The 16,804-nt window shown below is 46.2% G+C and overlaps 2 protein-coding genes across 2 annotated transcripts; one reads left to right on the top strand and one right to left on the bottom strand.

Annotated features, from left to right (window-relative positions):
- Positions 1-1,412: 1,412 nt before the first annotated feature.
- LOC119166936 (palmitoyltransferase ZDHHC15B) lies at positions 1,413-2,983 on the bottom strand. The gene has a single exon (XM_075891415.1). The coding sequence runs from the start codon at positions 2,659-2,661 to the stop codon at positions 2,173-2,175; it is 489 nt and encodes a 162-aa protein (XP_075747530.1). The 5' UTR covers positions 2,662-2,983; the 3' UTR covers positions 1,413-2,172.
- Positions 2,984-6,153: 3,170 nt separating this feature from the next.
- Positions 6,154-9,411, top strand: LOC119166944 (palmitoyltransferase ZDHHC20-A). Its single transcript, XM_075868198.1, has 2 exons — positions 6,154-7,000; positions 9,115-9,411. Exons 1-2 carry the CDS (start codon positions 6,347-6,349, stop codon positions 9,409-9,411), a joined length of 951 nt encoding a protein of 316 aa, XP_075724313.1. The 5' UTR covers positions 6,154-6,346.
- The last annotated feature ends 7,393 nt before the right edge of the window (positions 9,412-16,804 follow it).

Genomic DNA, 16,804 nt, shown 5'->3' with positions numbered 1-16,804 from the left:
AGTTGGGTGTCATCTGTCGTTCTAGAGAATACTTTGACTAAAGACAACGTCCAGAAGTCTCGTATTAAGGTTTCAGTTATAATATTATGACCGATATCTGTCACTTCATGAACAGTTGGGTGTCATCTGTCGTTCTAGAGAATACTTTGACTAAAGACAACGTCCAGAAGTCTTGTATTGAGGTTTCAGTTCTAATATTATGACCGATATCTGTCACTTCATGAACAGTTGGGTGTCGTCTGTCGTTTTAGAGAATACTTTGACTAAAGACAACGTCCAGAAGTCTTCCAGTGCAAGGTTCAGTTGAAATATTCTGACCAATATCTGTCACATCATGAAGTGTCAGGCACAGTTAGTTGCATTAGAGCACATTTCAGCTATGGAAAATGCCCGAAGGCATTCTACGCAGTATTTGGTTCCTATCTTATTACCAATATCTCTTGTGTCAATAAGAACCGGGTGTGCTTTGTTGCATTAGAGGATATTTCGAACACACACATCAACCGAAAGCCTGCTACTCTGGCCTCAATTGTAGTCTTATGACTGACTTAAATCTCTCAGATCATGAAGTTGCAGGCGTGATTATTAAGTTGACTGATATAAAATATGTTGTGTAAATATACTGAAGGTACCAGCATATACAAGATATTGTTAGTAACTTTGGTAGTGCAGGTCTAGAAACCCGGTGGTTTGTAAACCTGATCAGGAAGGCAGCCACGCCTCATCCACCGCAGAGAGGAGGGGGGGGGAGCTCAATGTCAATTCCATATATTAACATAATAGGGAGGGGGTGCTAAGTCAGCCCTGGGGAGGGGCACTGGGACAAACTTTTGCCCCCCCCCCCCCTTAAGGAGAGCCCTGCACACGCCTATGATAGCCGTACAGTATGCTAGACGCGAATGTTCATTCGCGGGAGCGGCACACGCACCGATGTTGATTTCTGGTGCTACCGCTGTAGTTACTTTGGGCACTGAAATGTCAATTACCTCTAAAATAGTCTAAACTGTGGTGGTTGAAGCACTATCAACTTGTTAACGTGTTCTCATATCCTCTGAAACATACATTCCCGCTCCAGTTGAGAACGTGCCGTTCTGTGCTGAACTTGGACAGTTCCAAGCCAAAAGATCAAGCAACATTGCGCATCGGCCTTGGACGCGTGGGCGTCAACGTGGTCGACGCGTGCCAGTAGTTGCACGCCCTTTTCCTCCACAGGCGCGACTAGACGCTTTTGACGCGTAGGCGCAAGCATACGCGTGCCAGTGGTTGGCACTTAAAGGTCGTGCGGCGCGCGGAGGGGAGAAGCGAGCGCAGCGCGCACTGTGTTGAGAGGAGGAAGGGATGCACAGATGGCTGGCGGAGGAGGAGGGGAGGCTGCAGACGGCGACAGCGCATGACTAGTCCGTAGTATAACATGCTCCGCATGTAAAAAACAAAAAAGGAAAACGGTAAAAAAAAGAAAGACTAAGAGCTTGCATGCAAGCTTTCTTAATCTGGCGATCATACTTCTTACCCTTCCTTCCACTGTTAATTAGACCTTGGAATTCCCTTCCTATTTCATTAGAGCTCCTTTTAGTTGTCCAGCGAATCATTTTGACATCAGAGCAAAAGTAATTAAACGTCGGCCTTGCTTTGCTCTTTGGTAACAACATCTGCGATGCACTCGCGCTAGAATATCCGCGATATATACGTCAACGAGGCCTAGTTTAAGGACACTATTTTTTTACCACTTGTTTATTTGTTCCATCTCAATTTTTATATTTTGTCTGTTTTGCTTAAATTCTGTATCGTACTTTCTATATATCGGGTCATTGTTAAAACGTGTCTTAAGGTTACGCCAACGGACTATGGAAAGGAAGGAGGGTTCGAACCCCGATCGAGATGTTTCACTTGTGCACGTGTATATATACACGCACGCAAGAGCATACAGGAAGTATATACGGTTGGGTTCCCCCATCCCTATTCCCGAAAAAGAAATTCTGGATGTGCACCTACGTTGCAAGAAAGGAAGAAAGAAACCACGTTTACTCCTCGCTTTATGCCGGCGAAGGGACAATCTGCAAATATAACTGCACGCTGTACATCGTGAACTACGTGTCCGGACCAGGTCGCTTCACCAGTTTCCGAAATCGTCGCAAATAACACAGTTTCCACGCCCACTCGTTGCGCACAAGCTCACACCGCCCACGCGGTCTTGGCGACGTCCGCGCGCAGTGGGAATACAGCGCCGTCTCCGAGGCCGGTGTAGACGGGCACGAGCCAGAGCAATTTGCGCGGTCCCATCACCTGCGCGATGTTTCTGCACAGGCCGATGTCGTAGCGGCGTATGCCCTGCCGCGCGATCATCTCCAGCGTGGTGCAGTTGATGCACAGCAGGAACAGGTGGTAAAGCAGCAGTCCGACGAAGGCCAAACCGAAGAACAACGACAGGAGGAAGAGGAAGGTGAGGTTGACCTCGGGCCAGATGCCCAGCACGAGGCGCGTTGTGGCGCCGAAGTGAGGGTACGTGGTGGCCGACACGTAGACGCAGTGCACGAACGAGTAGAAGAGAAAGAGGATGAAGTACTTGTAGTTGGAGAAGGATACGCACTTGTTGAACCAGGGACAGTGGTGGTCCATCTTGAGCACGCACGTGCCACACACCTGGCGGGGGAGAAGAAACATTTATTTGGCGCCATAGACAGGGAACTGGTGTTCAGTGCGCTAGATTCTACTGTTGGTCAGCCGTCCAGGAGAGCTTGGTCCCTGGCGGCTGCCTCTGCCCGCTCCGTGACCCACATTTGCATTTTCGGGTCGGAGCTCAGCAGCGTGGTCTCCCACTGCTGAGGGATACGCGCAAACCGAGGACCATGAAGTTGCCGCGTTTTAGGACAGTTCCGGAGGGCATGGTAGATTTGAGTCCTCCCTTTAGCAACGTTTACAACAGCAAGAGTAAACTGAGAGGTTAATGCAGGCAGTGATTTGAAGACAGCTACAAATGAATTGTTTTCCCACAGCTGGCAGAGCACGAAAGACGGGGAATATTCATGTGTGGCTTGTTTCATTTTCTTAATACAACCTAATCAAACCAACAGACGTATCTTCATCTTGCACTGGCGTCGCTGAAACAGCCGTATCGGATCGCTGGCATGAGGGGGCGCACGAAGTTTGCGATGTCACGTCAATTTTATCAAAACATCACATGCACGTTCTTTCGCTCATCAAGCAGACAGGCGTTCGTGCCACGACGTTGTCACGATGAACTTGTTTGTCATAACAGCGCCATAAAGCAGTACCATTGTACGCTCAGAACCAGGATTAAAAAACCAGCTAGTCGCAAGTAGGTACTCAACCTACAACCTTCGGATAACGCGTCCTACGCTCTACCAATTGAGCTACAGCGGCGACCACTTTCCCAGATTATCACAACCATTTGTGACCACTTGAGTGGATACTTAATTTAGTGGTCACGTATGTTTGTGGTATTCTGGGGGTATTTGCCAGCGCGAAGCTCGCAGTCATGACGGCGATCGAGTGTGAAATACTCCTTGCTGCTATAGCTGTCGTAACGTAGACCGCGGTCCTATTACGAGCTGGAAGCCGACCAACAAACCCTTGATCGTTACACCTGCTCACAGAGTTTTCTGCAAAAGAGAAAACTGTGGCTCTTGCATGCGATCGTTCAGCCACTGCAGGAATGATGGGTAGTACATGGATTTACCTGGGGTGATATTCTGGACATTGTCCAATTCCGCCATGCTGTTAAATTCCACCTTTTTTTCCATTTCGATTAGCCCAGAGGGCTGGTACGGACTCTGTTATTGGCTTAAAATGCCGCCTTTACAAAATTTGACAATAAGACCGAACCAGGCAACTTCCAGGATAGAGCCCCTGATCTTCCTGCTTACGATTTCGGACTCACTTGTGGCTGTGTATTGTTCTGTTCTGGCTGTCGTCCCGAAAAAAAATGGCTCGTTGTGAACCTCGCTATATGAATGGCGAAGTGGGATTCTTGAACTTTTGTTGGATTGCGACAAAGCGGCTGCAGGCCACACGGTGCCACGAAGCTTATAGGCAAATCTATCTACTATATTTCCCATGCTGGCTGAAGCTTCATGTGGTGCAGCCCTCTATGGCAAGATTTTCCTCTAACGAAACTCTACGCACCTGGCAGTGGTGGCAGCGGTCGGGCTTTATCACGTGGCACTGGTAGCAGTAGCGCCGACGCCGGTCGGCGGTGTCCATGCGCTGCATCACGTAGAAGCAGACGGGCACTGGTTTGAGCGGCGTGCGCAGCAGGCGCTCGAAGGGCCACAGCGCGCACAGCAGCGTCACATGGAAGCCGACCAGGCGGGAGACCCTGTAGGCCTGCCCGCTGTCGGCCAGCAGATGACAGCACATGACCAGCACGTACGTGTGGTACTCCCAGGCGAGCACGATGAACTCGATAACGATGGGCATGAGCCGCATCAGGGCGAACGCGCTCCGGAACCGCTTGCGACAGCCAGCTATGGGGCACAGCAAGGCCCTCAGGAGCCGTACCAGGGCGGCGATGCAGTGGCCCGTGGCCGCGACGCAGGGGTTCCGCCCGGAGCCAGTGCGTGGTTTGCGGGGAAAGGGTGGAGGGAGGGGAACGTTTGGTTCTCCGCTGCCGTCGGAACTCAGAAGCACCATGGCGACTCAACCGACTCGCTTACATACGATCGAGGTGTTGATGAGGACTCACGCAACGTTCACAGTAATAATGATTATGATTCATTGGTCAATGGCATGAACCCACTACGTGGGTATACGCTGGGAATCAGCTGGCTATCAGGAAATAAAAAGTTATAAAAATGAATAGTAGAGAGATATGTAATTTCTACGAGACAATGACATAAATCACTCATAATAGTGAATCTGTCAACTTTGTGTAAACAAAAAATAAATCCCCCCCCCTCCACTACAAAAAGAAGAAATGTTTGCAACGTTTCTTCTTCTTCGGATATACTCGTTCGAATGGGCGTTTTGTTCCTTGACTCAGATGTTCGAACTAAAGAGTTGTCTGAAGAAGCAAGACAGATGAATCGTACTTTTTGCTGCAGTTGTGGGAAAAACTGCTGATAGAAAGGGAAAACACGCAGCAGTAAAGGAAACATTAATACATTAAAGAGGAGGTGCATACATATGACTGCTTACACCCTACCCTGTACTCAGTGCTTGCGATTCCACAGAGAATCTGAAAAATTACAACTTGTACATATAATGTTGAGCGGATAATCTCACCATTCACAGGCATTAATGTTTTATATAAGCCTGCGAATGACTTTATATACGTTCTACATATATTCTACGTATATTTCATATATGTTGTATTCATAGGTATATATGTTCTTGAAACGTTACGACAACGTTCGTACGGCAAACATGCGCTTGTCCGTCTGATTCCGAATGTCTTTCATCCAGGCGATGACCATTACACACTGATCCCGAACCCATAAAGCTAGAGAAAAGAAAAAAAAAAGTGCCCAGTTTTTTAGCCATTTAAAAAGTGTGATAGCATAAATATGTTAACATGTTCGCCTGAACCGTGGATCACGACCACTAATAGAAAATGACCCAAATCGGGTGGTCATACAACGTTACAAAAGGTGATTCCAAGACGACATATAAGCATTTGCTACATCTTCATACTCACTACTCGTAAACCATGCTCATGCGTGTACTGGATTCACTCTGATTTAGGTTATTCCTCTCCGTGGGCCACCGATCACAGATTTACGGTGGGTGTACCGTATACCGTGTACACGTTTAAAGAGAACTGTACGAGGCTCGATTCATTTCGCGTCGTACAAAATTTAAAGACCTTCTACCTCCATTGTTGTTGCACGCAGTAATGTGAGGCCGGAAGATGTAGCGAAGCAACTCGTGCTGTTGCACGTACCATCCCTCTCATTCTTTTAAAAGCTGCAAGCTATCAAAATAAAAGTGTTTAGTTAGAATTGTCCGGTTCTTGGCCAAGCCCCTGGCGTGGGTGTGTGTCACAGATGATGATGATTATGATGATGATGACGCCTTAAATATGTCTCATACCCATTCAGAGGGATAGCCAAGAAACATTTTACTGTCTCTTCTTATTCGTCATCGCGTGCGTCTTACGACAGTAGAGTTTTTTTTTTTTTTCAAAGGAACATTAGTATTGTTTTTATCCAATTTCTCTCTTTTTTTAGCAAGCGTTGTACAAAAAATATCTATTATAAGGTACAGTGTGGCCAATCCCCCTTGTGGGTATGAGCCAAGATATTCTAGGCGACAAGACGAGACAAGGTATCTAATTCTACGCCTCAGAAGAAGGAGCTACGCGCGCAGTGCCTCGGAAGCGGCCACACGTATGTGCTTCACAGCTGGGTGCATCGACTGGCTTCCCGTGGTGGGTGGCTGGCTGGTGAAGGCGTGGAGCTACTACGCCTACGTGATCGTGTTCTGCGGCTCCGTGGTTAAAGATGACGCGGTGCGGTTAGCCTTCATCGTCGGCTTCCACGTGCTAATGGCGCTGCTGCTCTGGTCCGAGCTGACGACCATCGCCACCCCACCGCCGAATGTGCCCGCCTACTTCAGCCTGAGCGAGGTTGACCTCCGGCTCCTGCAGGAGGCGCGCACCGAAGAGGCACGCAAGGGTTTCCTCGAAGTCCTGGGCCAGCAGCGTGGAGTCCTCACTCGAGGCCTGGACGGCGCCGTGAGCTACTGCGAGGTGTGCGAACGCATCAAGCCCGACCGGGCACACCACTGCTCGGTGTGCCGGCGGTGCGTGCTCAAGATGGACCACCACTGCCCGTGGTTCAACAACTGCGTCTGCTTCAGCACCTACAAGGCATTCCTGCTGACCAACATGTACGTCATTCTGCTGTGCACCTACACCTTGTTCACGGCCGGGAGCTACTTCCGCCAGGTGCCCTGGAATCATTGGCGCCTAACGGAGCCCGCGGTACAGGTCAGTGCCGTGGAACGGGCCATGAATGAAAACGATAGTGGCTGCATGTACAGAGTTACAAGCAAATATTTGCCAAACATTATTAGATATAGAGAAAGAAAACGACTGTTGGGAGCGAGGAGTCTTCCTGCCGAGGACAGAACGACAGACGACACACCACTGATCTATATAAAAAAACAGCTGAACGATGCATGCGTATATAGAGGTAAACGATCTCATAATCAGTGAGCTATGGATGCATGTGTTACCAACTGGTATACTTACGGCTTTGTTTTCTCAATGTGGTATCTCGTCCAGCGCTGTGTCGTCTGTCTTTCTTTCTTCGTCAAGTATCTGGAACCTTCTTCGCTGTGTGCAACAAACGAGCTCGGAAAGGCATCATTTTAAGCTGTTGAAAGTGCTTTCAAAAAGCTTTTATGTCATCCGATCGTATACGTTGAACGTCTTTGCGCCTTGCGACAGACGCTATACAATGCGAAAGAGAACCAGCTCGCGGAGGATCAAGAACTCTCTTTTGTTAGGTGCATAACCACTGAACTCTTATACATGACACATTCACCACGTCGACAAGGTAGGAAAACATAATTTGTCCTTTCTCTCCTGTTTAAAGAAATGTAGACCTTAAGGTACGGTCGTACAGCATAGACACATAAATGAGTACAGGGCAAACTTTGTCTTCTAAAATGCACGGCATCTTTCTTCCCAGTGTATCATGTCACTGCGCTGACATGAATTCGTACAGTAACTATAACCGAGTAGACCAACAGCAAGTGATGATTTATTGATTTGTTGAGTTTAACGTCCCAAAACCCCGAAATGATTATGAGACACCATAGTGGAGGGCTCCGAATATTTCGACCACCTGGGGTTCTTTAACGTGCACCCAAATCTGAGCGCACAAGCCTACAACATTTCCGCCTACATCGGAAATGCAGCCGCCGCAGCTAGGATTCGATCCCGTGACCTGCAGGTCAGCAGCCGAGTATACCTTAGCCACTAGACCACCGCGGCGGGGCGCCAACAGCAAGTATGAATTAATCTATTATTCTGAAGCCCCGCCGCGGTGGTCTAGTGGCTTAAGGTACACAGCTGCTGACCCGCAGCTCGCGGGATCGAATCCCAACTGCGGTGGCTGGAGGCAAAAATGCTGTAGGCCCGTGTGCTCGGACTTGGGTGCACGTTAATGAACCCCAGGTGGTCTAAATCTCTGGAGCCCTCCACTACGGCATCTCTCATAATCATATGGTGGTTTTTGGACGTTAAACCCCACATATAAATCAATCAATTTATTATTCTGAAACAGTTTGAGTAGAAAAAAGAAGAAATAAGGATGTATGAGGAAGCAGCATCAGTATAATAATATTATGCCATGCGCACATTACTCCACTGTCGGAAATGGGGACAAGGTGTAATTTAAAAAAAAGGATAAATACGGCTGTTTTCGAAATATGGGAAATGGTAAGTCAACATCGATATATCCGATAACCATCTCGTACAGACCACCAAACTCGTCACAGATGCACGTTAGACGCTTAAGGGCTGGAACAGGAAGGAAGCTTCCACGTGCTGCGTCCTGAACAGGTGCTGGCTTGAACGAACAGCTGCCGTGACACCTGCTTGTCATCGCACTACCGCAGGCAGGAGCGGGATGCGTTATTCACGAATGAATTACTCGAGTGCGTCCTGTTGCGATCCTCCATCTTAGCTCATGCGCTCACTCAAACCTCAATGCACCGTGTTCAAAAAAAAAATGAATGGTACAAGTGAGCTTAGTGTGCTGTGTTCAACATAAAGAGCTTGGAGACATAGTTTTATCACCCCTTCATTTGTCGCCATTTATATGTTCAGTCTCAAAGAAAACCAGTATTGCTGTAGAAGCAAAAATTAAAATGAAGCGCCCGGCGTTTTTCTCCAAGTGGCCCGCCTTTGGTGCGTTAGAGTGTAATGGTATGAAGCAAACAGTTCTTGAATTTTAACTTCGAAGCTTCTCGGCCAGCTGCATGGCCACAACCGTTCGTATCAAGTAATGACAGGACAACTGTGACTGAGCGGGGAGGGGCAGACTTCGCGCCACTTTAAATGGTTGAGTGCAACCACACAATTAGCGTGCGTGCCTGTGCAAGTGGGCGACTTTTCGTTGACTGCTCGGCAAATGCGCGCCCATGCAGGTCAGCACCATGGTAATCGTGTCGGTTGCCTTCTTCTTCTCCGTCGGCCCCTTCTTCTTCTTTCACCTCACGCTGGTGGCGTTCAACCGGACCACGCTGGAATCCCTGCGCAGGCCCCAATTCGTGGACAAAGGCGACACATTCGACATAGGCTTCCACAACAACGTCGTTGAGGTGCTTGGACACAGCTGGCTGCTGTGGCTGTTCCCCGTGCACACCAGCTTGGGTGATGGATCGCGTTTCCCCACCAAGCTGCATCCACACAACCGCGATCGTTTCCACGTGCGCGGCATTTGAGACGCCCTTGTCTGACCACCACGTGGAGCGCGAATACTAGACGCCTGTGCGAAAGCGAATGCGCATCCCTGCTTAGAAACACGCAAAGGTGACCGCAGTTTGGAGGTTTCGGTGTCACCAACTGTCGAATGCGCGCGTTATCCTCACAAAAACTGAGCATTATACGTCGCATTGAACTCTTCCATCTTGTTTTCTATGTACCGTAAACCGCCCATAGAGCAGATTACCCGAATAATAAAGCGAATTGGTATATAACCTCAACGTTTGTAAAATGATATAAGATGTACTTCAAGCTCTCTTATTTTACAGAGAAGCTGTTTAATCTGTCGGCTGCTTGTGCTCCGCCGTAAACCTTCATCATCATCACAAACTGGCACGCGCTGTCGTCATTCTGTTGGCAACGAAGCTCTTTAAAAGCTATCGGTGGACAATAGGTGAACAAGAACAAGCTTGCTGAGATCGTTGGTCCGAGCCGCATTCGACACCTTCCACGCCTTCAAGCTTGCCCGTGCGAAACCTGCTGGTGTGTTCTTGGCAGATGATTGAGTGCTTTTAACTTTGCAGGCTTAGTGTTCGAGTCTCTAGTTTATCTGTTTCTGAGTCTAACCCTATCTCCAGAGCTCATTTAGACTACTCCTGGTGAGGCGCAATCCGCCTGGTAAGCGTTTTTGACGTCTAATGAATTGCCGCTAGACTCTTTTTTTCCGCAGTGGTATCTACAGCATTCCCCTGTCACTGGTACCTACAAATGGAAGCTTCATCAGACTTACGAACCCTCAGGTGGTCGAAAAGGAACTTAAAGCCACTTAAAACCATTTCCAGACCATCACAGATGTGCGCCCATTTGGGCAAGGAGGTATCGTGTGTAGGTCGCCGGATCAGACCTGGGTGCAGGAACTTCTCAAATGCACCTCGTTTGCCGCTACTCCGGCGAGTGCTTTCATTCAGTGTCAGCTTGCATGTACCAAAGGCCTTGTAAGGAAAGTCGACTCCAAGCTGAGTCCAGCTGAGACCCTGGACAGGCTTTCTGGAGCAGGCGTAATTTCGATTCACCGATGTAATCGCCTAGTCAACAAGGAGAGGGTACCAACTAAATCTCTCATCGCGAAATTTGTGGGCACAACATGCCCATCAGAAATAAAATTATGGCCATTAATCTTTCGAATAGAGCCCCTCGCTTCTCGTCCGATTCAGTGCAAAAGCTCCTGCAGATTCGGCCACAGTGCGGTAGGATGTAAATCTAACGTTCATTGTAGCTGATGCGGTGAAAGCCATCTTTCAAGCAAGTGTATTGCAACAGCGGAAAAGTGTTGTCTCTGTCGGGGGAGTCCCTGCGCTGACAACTCTGACTGTTCCGCTCGTTCCCGTCCAGGAGGTTCAAATCCTAGAAGTTATTGACCACCGCCGCTGTTCTCGAAGGGAAGCCATTGACATAGTTAGAGACAGAGCTTTTGGATACTCTGGCATTACAGCACGCTACACTTCCAGTACAGACTCAAATCTATCACAGGCTATTGAAACTGCTGTTGAAAAGGCAGTGAATAAGGCATTGGATAAACTCATATCTAACGTTTCCAACTGTTTGGTGCAAAATCTTTCAAATCAAATTGGGCAAGGAGTACAGACTAGAACAGAACCTGCAGTATCGGACATTACCAGTGATGCCACTCAGCTACGCAATGTAGTGTTGGACGAACTTTCTGCCTCTGCAGACAAGGCTAAGCAGTCGGGAACACAGGTGCACTTGGACCGACATACGCCTCAGCCGAGCACAAGTGCTACAACGGAAACTCTATATGCGAACTAATAAACGTACCAGATCCCCAATCTCCACCGATCTCCGGACCAAAACTAAACGGACTGATTCGGCTATTTCGCGTAAAGATGCAAACAAGGGCGCGGCATGCGCCGCTGCGGTGCGCCCGATACCATAGGTCAGTTGAGGGTACTACAGTGGAACTGTCGTTCTATATTCTCAGTCTCAACCGACTTACATTACTTTTGCAATCATTTTAATCTTGACATTATGATTCTCCAAGAAACTTGGCTTACACCAGATAAAAATTTCCATCTTGCAGGTTTTCGTTCTTTTTGATTAGATCGCCCATCACGTGGTGGTGGTTTAATTATCCTTGTATCAAGTAAATTATGTCATAGGGCGAACATTTCTTTCAGAATGTTAAACTCGGATTGTTAAATATTATCATAAGACTTGTGTCTCCCCGGATACCACCCTTTTTCAATTATAAATTGTTACTTCCCCTCCGGTGTGCAAAGTACGCGTTATCTTGACAGTGTTTCGGTAGCATGTGTGAAGGAAATTGTACTCACAGAAAACTTTGATTCACATCATTTGTCTTGGGGCCTAAGAACAGATTCTTGTGGTAGGCGACTGTGGGAATAGACCATTGATCACAGCCTCTCGTGTCTGAATAAAGGTCATGTAACATTTGCCCGAGGTCAGACTTGCTCAGTATTAGATTTAACGTTTTGCTTCAATCCAATTAAAGTTTTGTCATGGACTGTTTTGGATTCGGCAACTAACAGCGACCATCTTCATGTAGTTTCTTTTTATATTACTTGTCCAACAATAACTTTAGATCAGCCAAAACGTACATCATGACAACAACCATAGCAAATTTCAAGCCTGCCTCCGTTCTGCCATTTCCAAGCTTGCATGGAAATGCCAGTACTAAGGAGATTGCATCTACGATTGGTTCAATGCTGGAGGGATCTAGAAAAATTCCGAATTTTCTATTCCATCAAATAAACAACCCTGCTCTCGTTGGTGGAATGATAAGTGTACGCGTGATTATAGAAGACGAAAAGCCGCTTGGAAAAAAAAAAACGTCATAATAAATGCCCAGAAAACTGGAAGGACTATCAATTCCTTGCTGGCGTATTTAAGCATACAGTGAACAGCGCGAAAGAAGAATACGACAGCAGACATTTCGATTGAATTTCTAAATAAAAAAATAAGCTCTCCCATAGTAGAGTACCAAGTACAGGCCGAGGTAGTGGAGACCGTCGTTGAGGCGACGGCCCCAATAGTAGAGTACCGAGTACTCTAAATCATTAACCACTTTTTCTAAACACACAAAAAAATAAGCGTGCTTTGTTCGCTTATCCTCGGACAAGAAAAGTACTGGCAACACCTTTAACGTTGCAATCATGTGTCATGACGCCGCAAGAAATGAACACCTCTCTAGAAGACATAGCGCAATGTCTATAACGCCGCTATACACTGCTAATCGTTAGGCTATTCGGCCCATGCTGGTAATTTTGCATGAATTTCTAGAAGTTTGTTTAGCTGAATTGAGTCAGACAGTATTATACTTACTGAGGACAGCTCCCGGACCAGATGGAATTACGAAATTTATGTTAAAATGTTTACTCCAGGAACCACCTAATCTCTTGCTAGAACTAGTGAAATATTCGTTAGGAAACGCATGGATACCTCCAGAATGGAAACTTGCCAAAATTATATTGTTGCTCAAAAATGAAAATGGAGCATACATGTTGGATAAGATAGGGCCAATCGCAGTGAAATGGGTTGAGAACATCGTCAATATACGAAATAATGAACTTATTACCATGAGGTCAATTCTAAGCCCCTGTCAAATTGGGTTCAGGGCCAGCTGTTGAATTTGGGATGCCCACGTTGATTTAGAAAGTCGGGGTCAAATATGCAGCTTTAGTTACCTTAGACATCGCTAAAGCATATATGATACCGTGGAGCACTGTATTTTAATAGATCGATTAGAATACCTCGATTTTCCATTATACATATATAGTAGCGTGGGTTCACAATTTTCTTGCAGACAGGAAATTTTATTGTTTTAAAGATGGGTTTTCATCATCTATTCATACAGAAACGAGGGGAGTACCGCAAGGCACAGCGCTTTCCCCGATGTTATTTAATTTACGAATGAGCACCATTCCACGTAAACAAGACATAACAATTTGTGTTTATGAAGACGATATCGCGTTTTTTGCAACGGCAGATAACATTCAGACCTTATATGAACGGCTGCAGACCTACCTTAATATATTGGAGAGCTGGCTCGATGGCAACTGCTTTCTACTTAATCCGAGTAAATGTGCCCTCTTTGTTTTTCTGCTGCAATACCCCGTACACATCTCTCTGTCTTACCATCATGATGATATGCACAGGTGGAATCTTTTAAATACCTCGGAGTAATGTATCACACAGCGCTTAACTGGCGACTTCATATCGAATATACCGCCGGAAAAGGTGTGCGGGCCACTGGCTATAGGCTAAGCAACTACCACAGAGGTATGAGAAGAGACACACCGGTAATGACATATCGCATGTACGTTTGTCCTATTTTCGAATTTGGTTGTGTACTTTTCTTTGGAGTTCCAGCTTACAAGTTGCGGCCTCTGATTCTTCTGGAAAGAGAAGCTTTGCGTTTATGCCTTGACCTGCCTAAAACAGTTGCTAACAATGTGTTGCATCTCGAATTGAGGGTCCCTCCTCTTTCCTGTAGAATTCGCCTTCTGTCTGTTCAGACATTCTTAAGAATTTATGAATCACCATTACGACATTCATAAACAGTCTTTATTTCCACCCCGGAATCATTTTTCGGTGCTAAATGGCCGCGGCTTCACACCCCACAAATTATAATTGTAAAAAAATTTACTGGAGCCTCTAAACGTACGTATATGCGACATCATGCCGAGTCGTGATAATTCATACCCTGTGTAAATTCAATTCGACGATATTTTTTTCCTAATAACGCCAAATTACTTCCCCATAATATTTTGGATGGTTTACTACAATATCACCTGCGCAGTATTAAAACAAACGTTAATATTGCTACAGACGCATCGCAATGTGACGAAAAGTCAGGGGTTGGTATTTTCAGCCTGATTTTAGATTGTACTTATTCCCTCCGGCTACCCTATTTCATACCCGTTTTTGTGGCTGAATTTCTGGCAGTAGTGCTCGCCCTAATGCAAGTTAGATACAGATACATCAGCTGTCATAATAACAGATTCCCTATCTCGCTGTCCGGAACTTTCTGTTGGTGCTGATAATCAAGTAAAAAGGCGTTTCATGCAGTATAGTGCCTGCGCGTTTGAAAAAAGTCCGATTAATTTGGGTGCCTGGACATAAAGGCTTATTTCTAAATGAAATAGCCGATTCCTTAGCTAAGTCGTCAAATAGCGAACCGATTCTACCACGCTGTCGACCATCCGCTTATGTTACTGCTGCTCGATTCCGCAGGCGTACGTTTATGAAAGTCTTTAGAGGTACAGCACTAACAAACTCTACCGAATATCGCCATTTATTATATCCCTGGCGGAGAGACTTTGGCCGCACTCTTAAACAAGAAGTAGCTATCACAACGCTGCGTTGCTGGTTACCAAACCTAGATTTCTATAAACACAGGTCTTCTCAGGCACCTTCGCCGTCGCGTGCGTTCTTCGATGAACTTGAAACAATAGATCACTTCTTGCAGGTGGTTTAACATATACGAAAAACCCTTTTAGAAATATCTTTACGTGGTATTGGTATGGACTTTTGTGTGCCTGTCATTTTTTTTCTTTTAAAGCTTCCATTTCTGGGTTCTCAAATGCGACAGTATGCGCGGCCGTCCGGGACTATATTGATGAAACTAACAGGTTGGCTAAATAATGTTTCATTATCTGAACGCGTCTACAAAATTATATTCGTATAAAAATCAGATTATTGCTCTATTCTAAGAATAAATTCGTTTATTTAAATAATTGTATGCATTAGATCAAGAACCACACTTTCCTAGGTCATCGGTAATCTTTCTATTATAACCCCATTATTCCTAATCTGAACCATAATTTCTAAAACCACTCGATTCTTGGCCAATCCCCCATAGTGGGTATGCGCCACGGAAAATAGGTGAACAAGAACAAAAACTTGTGCTCCGTCTTGCGAAACTCCCGAGGTGCATATGTGCCACAGGCATCGGTGCTAGAGTCGAACGAAAACGAACACGCGAAAAATGGAGATCATAAAGAAATATGAATAGAGTGATAAAGAGATAAGTAAATAAGAAAAAAATAGAGCAATAAAGACGCGAAAAGACAATAAACCTAGACACCAAGAGAAATAGAAAAACAGACTGGTAAAAGAGGAAAAAGGCAAGACACAGAGAGAAAGAAATGAAAAATTAGGGAAACAAGCAGAGAGAGAGAGAGAAACAAGGACTACGAAAGAGAGAAAAGTACAGAAAAAGACGGACACGATAAAGAGATAGATAAAGCTGCTAGAGAAGAAGACAAAGAGAAAGAGAAATAAACGTTTATTTAGAAAACAGTGTTCCGAGCGAGGCCCGGTGTCACCTTAAAGTGGGAGGGTTCCCTAGTCCAGGAACCCTCTCGCTTCGACTGCCCTCTTGGCCCTGGCTACGAGTTGGCGCTGGTCTTCCAGGTCCTCGAGGACAGAAAGAGAAAGAAATAGAAATAAAGGGATAGTAACCGAGAGAAAGAAGCTGAACGAGGAAAAGAGGGATAAGAATAGATGAAGATAGAAAGGACGAGAAAGATGAATAAACAGAGAGAAATAAGGGAATAGAAAGAGAAAAATGGAAACTAATGCAAGGAAGATATCCATGATACAGAGAGAAATGAAAAAAAAAAAGACTGAACTTGCACTAAGCGACGCAGGGCTGCGATAGCAGCGACGATTCTCAAGATCATTCTGGTTTCTAGGCCTCGGCTGTATGAGGTGATGCAGGTGGTTTCTATAGTAGAGTATACTCTACTATAACTCTAGTTTCTAGAGGTTGCTTCTATAGGTCATTGCTGGAGTTTACCCATAGGTGACGCTAAGTTGTTTACACGATGGTTCTTAGCGCAGAAAGGTTCAAGTCGAACCACAGACTTGTACACGACACGGATGTCGAAGATACAAAGACTCGGACTGAAACCGAGCGTTCGATGGGTGCGTCGTCGTAGGCGTATAGGCCTTTCATCGCTTCGGAGTCTTCTCGCATCGACCGTTGCCTCTGCCGTTCCATAGTATTTTCTTGTGGCACGTACTCGGGAGTCTTCGGCTCGCCGCTGTCATTTGGGAGCCGTTTGTTGGGCTAACTGGCGCCGCCTTCATTTTCACTGCGCCAGTGGCGAATATCGGAACTTACCCTATATCTGTGGCACGTATACCCGTCTGTGATGATGATACTTTTCTAATAGGCAGCACACACGCTATAGCTTAAACAGCTTCGCTGTTAACAAATGTAGAGAGAAACAATTAAGGAGTGCCACTCAGAGCCGCGCTCTTCCTTCTGGCTTGGCGACCCTAGTGCAAGGTTGCCACAGATTTTCAAGGACATAAGGTGTTCGTGACCTTAATTTTATGACTTACCCGCCTCATCCGTACGAGTGAGAT

Source organism: Rhipicephalus microplus, chromosome 1 (genome assembly GCF_043290135.1).
Source record: "Rhipicephalus microplus isolate Deutch F79 chromosome 1, USDA_Rmic, whole genome shotgun sequence".
Lineage (NCBI taxonomy): Eukaryota > Metazoa > Arthropoda > Arachnida > Ixodida > Ixodidae > Rhipicephalus > Rhipicephalus microplus.
This window is presented reverse-complemented; position numbering and strand designations above follow the sequence as displayed.

Excerpts from the sequence above, each read along its gene's own strand:
- LOC119166936 (XM_075891415.1), bottom strand. The coding sequence starts at position 2,661 with ATGTTTCTTCTCCCCCGCCAGGTGTGTGGCACGTGCGTGCTCAAGATG.
- LOC119166944 (XM_075868198.1), top strand. The coding sequence starts at position 6,347 with ATGTGCTTCACAGCTGGGTGCATCGACTGGCTTCCCGTGGTGGGTGGC. Across the intron at positions 7,001-9,114 it reads ATAGTGGCTGCATGTACAGA|GTCAGCACCATGGTAATCGT; the intron begins GTTACAAGCAAA and ends GCGCCCATGCAG.